This window comes from Ostrinia nubilalis, chromosome 8, assembly GCF_963855985.1.
Source record: "Ostrinia nubilalis chromosome 8, ilOstNubi1.1, whole genome shotgun sequence".
Lineage (NCBI taxonomy): Eukaryota > Metazoa > Arthropoda > Insecta > Lepidoptera > Crambidae > Ostrinia > Ostrinia nubilalis.
In genome coordinates, this window is record NC_087095.1 from 2,096,466 (window position 1) to 2,105,000 (window position 8,535).

At 35.6% G+C, this 8,535-nt stretch overlaps 1 protein-coding gene across 1 annotated transcript in view; it reads left to right on the forward strand.

The window, feature by feature from the left end:
- The window catches only part of LOC135074111 (centaurin-gamma-1A), a 337,729-nt gene extending 330,446 nt beyond the window's left edge, over nucleotides 1–7,283 (forward strand). Inside the window, exons 19-20 of the mRNA XM_063968417.1 lie at nucleotides 1,384–1,556; nucleotides 3,534–7,283. Of these exons, the coding sequence (XP_063824487.1) occupies nucleotides 1,384–1,556; nucleotides 3,534–3,777 (417 nt within the window). The 3' untranslated portion in view covers nucleotides 3,778–7,283. The remainder of the gene's footprint in view (nucleotides 1–1,383; nucleotides 1,557–3,533) is intronic.
- Nucleotides 7,284–8,535: the final 1,252 nt, after the last annotated feature.

Here is an 8,535-nt window from a genome sequence, read left to right on the forward strand (position 1 = left end):
GGGACGGAGGCATAACGAACGGTATTACCGACCGTATCACCCCCACATTAACGTTTAAATTCCGTTTGTAGCACAAAGTCTGCTCGAAGGCACAAATCCAGAGCATTATCGACCGTATCAACCTCTCACTAACCAACGCAATATCGACCGTATCACATTATCACTAACGTCTAAACTCTCTGCGTCTTCCTTCTTTTTTTTTTCAAGCAAGAGCTGAAAATCAGTGTTCTGCTCATTTTAGAGCAGTGTCTACACTGAGCTCTCTGCTTTTTTGCATCGCTGCGGCACACTTATACCTTAGGGCGCAGGATTTTCTTTCTTACTCTTTGTAATGTACTATATCTTTCCTGCTACTCCTGTGTTTATTAATCTTACTTTTTGCTTCTTGTGTGTCAATGTCGGCCGTTTGGTGTAGTGGTTCGAAACGGACTACTATTCCAGAGGTAGCGGTTTCGATTCCCGCACAGTACAAACATTTGTGTGCATGAACATATTTGTTTGTATTGGACTGGGTGTTTTCTATGTATAATAAGTATGTATTTACAAAAAAAAACTATTTAAGTATGTTTATATCCGTTGTCTAGTACCCATAGTACAAGCTTTGCTTAGTTTGGGACTAGAAGCGCAGTGTAAAATTTCTAAGGATATTTATTTATTTTATTTATTTAATGTGTTTTTCAAATAAACCATTTATCTATCTATCTATCTATCTGTCTATTGAGTTATGGTTCAAATTTGTATGAAGGCAGGGATGTAAGAAACGATACGTCCACTCGCTATGATTATTTATTTTACACTAGTAAATGTTTGTGAATACATTCAATATAAGTATCGGACATACCGCCCACCAAAAACAACAGTTTTTCAATGAAATTTAACAATGAATCATGCAATGGACTGTAACTTACAAATTTCCAAAAAGTAACACCATTAATTTCACACAAATGACACTCACTGATCACTGTTATTCACTTTAAATTAAATTCACTATGCACTTCTATAAATATGTAATTAATTTTCACTCAACAAAAAAAATAACTTTATTCACACTACAATGCAACACACACAACACCACTGTGCACCGCCCACCATGAATCAATTCAAACTCTCAACAGGTAGTGGTATAAGTTTTGATATTGGTCTTTTTAACTCATGGTTACCCTTGCACTGTACTGTGACCACTCTTACAAGGTTGTCTGCTCCAGGGTGTACTTTCTTGATTCTGCCAAGTAACCACTTTGTTGGGGGTGTGTCTTCGTCTTTGATTACCACCATATCTCCCACCTTTGGCGTTAAAATAGCTACTTGCCATTATTTATTTTACACTAGTAAATGTTTGTGAATACATTCAATATAAGTATCGGACACTATCTATCTTTACAGCACAACGGCAACCCGAACTACCCAGACGTGGACGGGCATACCTGCGTGTTTTACGCGCGCGCCGCCGCCAACCATCTGGCAGGCATCCCGCCGCAATACCCGCGCGCGCTGCAGCTCGCCTGCCCGCTGCACCCCGGGCCCCCCGCCGGGGCCCCCACCGGGCCCCCCGCTGGGTACGTACACACCTCGCCGCATCCCGCCGCAGTAACGGGACTATTCCCACCTCTCGTTCCCACCACTGCAACTCCTGTGTAGCCAGGATCTACAGCTTGACCGCCACAAAAACCCAACCAATGAAGGTCAAGTTTGTCCCGGGGGAAAGTTAAACTGTCATTGGACCCGCAACGAAATTAATCAGAAGAACATAGGAGGAGTTCGAAATTAAGGTTCGACTTCCCTCCATTGCAAAGCGGATGACAGGTGACAAACAAAGGTTTAAAAACCTTTAAGAAAATATTATGCACCACGGACAATAAATTAAATTAAGGGGGCCTATCTTATGAGCAATTAGCAACTACCTGCCAATAATATTTTTCACAAAATCGCTTAAAAGCACGGAAATTTTTCCTTGTCGCGAGTTCGCGACAAGATCGGTGTAATAAATTGCGGAAACAGATGTATGTTGTATTGAATTAAGCATTATATCACGTTCATGTTTCCAAAGATCACACTCCCACAAGATATGATGGGCAGACTGCTCATGACTGACATCATCAGTGGAACACTCGCAAAAAGGAGACGGAACTAGTTTGAATTCGTGAAGTTTATGTTTAAAGTTGCCATGTCCCGTGAGGAACTGCGACGAGCAATGGTCGATTTCTAACCATCGCCTAGTTAGATGTTCGCGTACATTCGGGAAGAATTACCCGCCGCAGTACCCGCGCGCGCTACAGCTCGCCTGCCCGCTGCACCCCGGGCCCCCCCCCGGGCCCCCCGCTGGGTACGTGACACCACACCCTGGCCCCACACCTGACCGATAAACCTTAAAGTTTTGAAGGGCCCCCCACCTGACCGATAAACCTTAAAGTTTTGAAGGCCTTTGTCTAGCAGAAAACGTTCTTTGGTTGAAATAATATAACGCGTATCCACGACCGGTTTCTGTGTGCATAACAACTCAAAATATTACAAATATTACCGCTCCAGTATGCTGGACCTCAATTTATTAAAATAATATTTAATATTTCGCTTTGATTTTTAATATTTCAAACAAGTCAAAATACAAAACTTATTTAAAATAAAATGAAAAAAAAACTACCTAAACTCGCAATTATATTTTAATCTAATGTTATACTAAAAGGCAAAGTTTCCCAGATTGACTGTACTCTAAAACCTATTATAGCCTGACCAGGAACATAAAAACCCTCGCCATGTTGCGGAAAACTAATGGTACTAATTTCTTTTAATGGCAACAGTAACTGAAAACTTCATTGTCATGTCACCTTGCATGTCAGTCTATTGCTGTCAAAGTGTAAACAAACTTTATTTTAAATGTGCGCAATTGATTTTGTGAATTAAATTGCTAAAATCTTTTTATAGTCGTGAAAGAAAAGTGGTTCACAATGTGTTAAAGTATTTGTCGAAAAGAAATACTAAGGGTTCGGACAATATTTTCATTGAATAATGTTTCCGACAAAGGTTGTCAAATTGACTGACATGTTCATCGTATGGTACAGTCCACTATGAAAATTAGCTGTGGTTTGTTTCAACTACCTATTTTAATTTTTTTTGTCACTTTCGTGTTGAATTTTATGGAATTGGGAAAGAAGTACCGAGTTTGAAGCGTTCATGAGCAGACATTGCAGTTGAATATTCAAGTTCTGAATTTGATTATTGATGAATAATAAAATAAATTCTACTAGCTCGATTGATGGTTTCATTTAATTTATTTAAACCAGGTTACCTTTAATAATATTTTTTCGTTAATTTATGAAAATATCAAATTAGCCCGTAATCCTAAATCATGATACATAAAGTTAGCTTATTAATTTAACACAGGTACGACTGTACTCAGTGTTGCACTATCAAATGCAATTGACGCGCCTCTATGCCAGGGTTTTTATGTTCCTGGTCAGGCTATACAAAACCTAAATAAAACAACTACTCTAACCACAACCTGTATGCAACTAACACACCTATTATTCCCTTTACAGTTCAACCTCAAGCAAGAGTTCGCTCAAGACGCCAGAACCAGAATGCAACTGCATCATCTTCGAGCTCCTAAGCGCACAGAACGCGGCAAACGCTTTAGTGGAACTGCTCATAGCTCTCCAGAACAACCAATTCATGAACGGGTATGACGGACACAACGGGGGAATATCGAACTCCTTCAGCCACGGCACGCTAGGCCGACCAAACCTATCGCTGACCAATGGAAAATGCGGGAGCATCGTGTAATATAAGATTTTAAACTTCCCGTTCCATTTCCACTAAAATAGAAAGACACGGGTGTTAACGCGACGTTTATGAATGAGTTACATACAGGGTGTCCCAGAATGGGTGAATTAAACTGATACCGGAGGTAGTTCTACTAATGTAGTATCTCTAAAAAACATGAAAAAAATAAAGCGCATAAGGACACAATTTTTTTTTTAAATAGTGAAAATAAATCAGCTTTGCCTAAGTATCTGGCTATAATTGCTGCGTTTGGAGTTTATTTGTACTTTTTTCGTAATAATATTAATTGTACATGATCGCTTCGTTTATCTGTAAACAAACTTTTGAAAATAATGACCAGATTTCGAGTTTAGAGCACTTTATTTAAAAAAAGTCCGAGCTCAAATATTTTTTTAGGGAAAGTACATTAGTAGAGCTACCTCCCCTAGCAGTTTGATTCACCCATTCTGGGACACCCTGTATACATACATACATGTACTCACGGCTTGACGGCCAGTTTGCTTGTGACAACGTCAAGCCGTGAGTACATTATGTAACTCATTAATAAATGTCGCGTTAAGACCCGTATCTTTCTATTTCATCTCGTAATAGATAGTTGGATTCTCTTCAGGACTGGCATGATTTTTTTGCTGTGACAGCTGACAGTGGAAACGTGATTGTTGAATGAGCGAAACAATTTGTCTCTTTCGCACGCTATCGTAATAAAGTGACGTCACAATTCAATAAACACATGTTTGCTGACAGTTGACAGTTGTTTTTGTGCAAAATAAAAACACTTGAAGAACGTATTATTTTGCTACGGGCATTATTTTGTCAAACACAAGTTTGGCGCTTATCTTGTAGTAAAACTTCTTCAATTTGTGTATTCATGCCAGTTCTTACGAAATGATTATAATACCCGATCTGAAAGTTATACGTAACCGACTGTTTATAAAAAATGTGACTGAAACTTAGAGAGATTTCGCGTTTATAGTTACCAAATTAAAAATTATCACAGTTTAGGTTACACGTAGGTTATACGGTCTTTTAATCTTGGAAGAAATCTAATTGTGTACCGCAATTAATTCGATTATTGCACTGATTGTCTTTATCCGTGTTTTTGACAGCGTATTGACGTTTCTAATCGTTTTCAAATAAATTATTTATCTGCATAGATTGATAAGGTTTTTAATGTATGAACGGGTTATTGAGAGGTTTTCTACTTACACTAAGTAAGGTTCTATTAAATTTATGGTCAGGCTCGTTACACGTGATTGGTTGGCGAATCTCAAACACAAAGTTGCCATTACGAATTGTAGTGTTTACAACCAATACAAAATATACTATCAAACAAATATGTATACTAAAACACGCAATATAATTGAATAAAAGTTATGCATAATTTTCGTGACACAAAAAGTTATATTTTATGATCAATGAAAACCATTTTCTAAGGAATTTTGCGTTTATTTGATTTTTGCAAAAATAAAATTCTAAATGACGTTGTCGTAATTATTAGATTAGGCTTTTCTGACTAAAATTTACATAATAAAATAAACTGTTTAGTAAAATATATTATCAAAATTCCCTGTCCAGTGTACTCGGTCCCTGAAATGTAATTCCCCGGAGATATTTAGCGAAATTATGTATATGTCAATTTAAAGTTAATTAAATTCTTTAGAGAATGTAGTATTTATACATAGACCCTTGTTTACACATATCCGGTGTAATAGTTCAAATTCGTTGTATTTGTTTGTAGTCCGATAGTGTAGAGATGGTTACATTGTAGGATAGTGTCCCAAAACAAAATTCGCAGTTTTTTTTAACGTTTGTTGACAACTAGGCGTCCGCCCTAGCATAAAAATAGTTATGCCAAAATATGTCATAGACATAACATTTACCATACGTGAATGAGTTATTCGTCACTTAGCTAAGTATAATCACGATAGCATCACATTTTAGCATAAATTCGTTATTACATATCGTTTATAATGTACGCATTGCAGACAGATAGACATACAAATTGTCTATACTAGTTTTTAATGTGTGCATTGTGATCTTTTTAAACACAATATTGATTCACACATACGTAGATAAATGACGTAAACACTTTTATTATAAATATATCAATGGGCGGGACTAGTTCTGGTCGGGTGTACCCGGTTACCCAGTTGATACCCGGTTACCCGGTTGATACCCGGTCACCCGGTTGATACCCGGTTACCCGGTTGACTACTTACCGTTTAGTTCGGAATGCATCACCTTAATATAGTTAGTAATATTGATAGATATAAATTATTACGTTAGGTGCAAGATCTCAGCTCAACGCTATTAGTAGGGTAAATTAGGATAATTATTTTAGTGGTAATTATTGTCGCTTTACCCTTACGCCCTTGGGTAACTACTATTAATTGACTTTAAAAGTTCTTCTCTAATAAGTGAGATTTATATTTTTGTCTCGATATTTCTATAGTAGGAAAGAATTAGCCCTAAATATATTATTGAATTTATATTTATACTACTATTCTGGTTATGATGCTATTATTTATTTAGTACCACCGTTGCATAGTTAAATGGCTCGAGTTAAATTCGTTTGCTATTAGAATTAATGTTGACATTCCAATGATAGTGTGTGAATTTTTCACCCAAGGGCCAAAATATAGTTGATGTGATATTCCTGAGGTTTTTCCCGTAAATAAGCCAAACGTACTGAACCCTTCTGTGCCTACTTTAGGTAGTTACGCTTTTCCTGAATGGTAGACCAGGGGTTGTGAACTCTACTTCACGTCCTGGTCTACATTCAAGTACTTATCCAATGTAAAGTGTTACTTCATACGCATCTATTAGTGGTTTTCGCAAGATTAGTGTTAAATTAAGTATACCATCTTTCAATAGAAATAGAAGAATGTAAAATTGGTGTTCATGAAACATTTAAAGTGGTGGTCCATTTAAAGCTGACCTTTTTAAACCATTGTGGTATTGTCTTTATCAATAAAAAATATTTGTACCTTGACCAGAAAATTGGAATCTCATGTGTTTTAATGAATGGAATGGTTTCCGAACTGTGAAGGTTTTTGTATGGCTCGTTGTATGTTTTTGGGAAGGTACAATATTTTTAAGACGATCTTAAATGGACCACTCTGTATTAGAAAAGCAAAATTTTGACAAGATTTTGTGTTAAAATTGACTTGTTTTTTATATTCCCCAAAATTTCTATTGAGAGAACATATTTCGTGCATTTAGTTCGAAGGTTTCCCATTTCAATCTGTAGCGTAGTAAATTTTTAATGTTTTAATTATATAATTTTCGTCAGTTGTAATGGATGTTGATTTCAATATGTTGATAAAAAATATTGGAAAATCATTAAGATGTTTGTTTTAATTCTATTTGGATGGTTAAAGTTCGTATCAGTCATCTATTTCCTTAAGTACTTTTTGAAATATGTTATAGAAATCAACACCACATAATTATTATAGATTTTGCTACTCGCTCAGTGAGTCATTTTCATTCATTCATTCATACTTTTAATGAAAGAAGAACGGTCATCTGTGACCCAGGCCCGACAGAAACGAGACATACCTCAGTTTTTTTGTCATGTCTTAATTAGATAAATTATATATTTTTTATATTTGAAATCTATGTATAACACCAAAATATTACCCTTTGTTTTTGTTCAGGCGTTATACAAAAACTAATACAAAATGCCTATTTATCACCAAAATTGGTAAATGTATGTACCTAAATGTCTATTACAGCTGCTATGGAATGTATCTAGGTGACCTGGAGATACAGCCGGATTATACAGGGTGGAAACGCGAGAAGTTACAAAATCCAAAAATTCACTGTTACCAGCTTCCATAATCTGTAACCTATTATTGGTACCATTTGAAAGAGCTCGTGAAGCACTTTCAGAATCAGTAACTAGTTTTTCAATATTTTGTATAGTTTAGAAATAATTGTGTGAGATCACTTATCGTTCCAAATGTATAACCACCCTGTATAATCCGGCTGTATCTCCAGGTCACCTAAATACATTCCATAGCAGCTGTAATAGATATTTAGGTACATATATTTACCAATTTTGGTGATAAATAGGCAATTTGTATTAGTTTTTGTATAACGCCTGAACAAAAACAAAGGGTAATATTTTGGTGTTATACATAGATTTCGAATATAAAAAATATATAATTTAACTAATTAAGACATGACAAAAAAACTGAGGTACGTCTCGTTTCTGTCGGGTCTGGGTTTTTTTTGTATGGGGTGTGACCGTTCTTCTTTTATCAAAATTGAAAATATCAATATTTTGTCTGTATAAATATAAAATTTATTTGCGTTCAGTGTGATTTTCAATCTTATTGCTTTCAAAAACTTTCGTTGTTTTAGTACTTGCGTGAATAAGTTGTAAATTATAGCAATAAATCGTTTACCAATGTCAGTATTCGTGAAATTGTATAAACACATTGACGAGGCGTCCGCACTCTGTATAAATAATTGTATAATTTTTTGAATAATTTGAACTGTTGAAATTTTATTGCTAATTTTAAATTCGTTACCTATGATTTGGTTCATTATTTTATATTTAGATTACTTTTAATGAAATGTTTTTGTGTATATTATTTTTGTACAGGCCAAAGAGCTTAATGTAAATATTGAAATAATGCAGCTGTGTGCGTAGCTGTGCCCTAAGTAGACCTTCGTTATTGTAATTTTTAAGAGATTTGTTGATGTTCTCTATCTTGTGAAAATAAAGTGTAATACGAACACGAATAAAGTTTT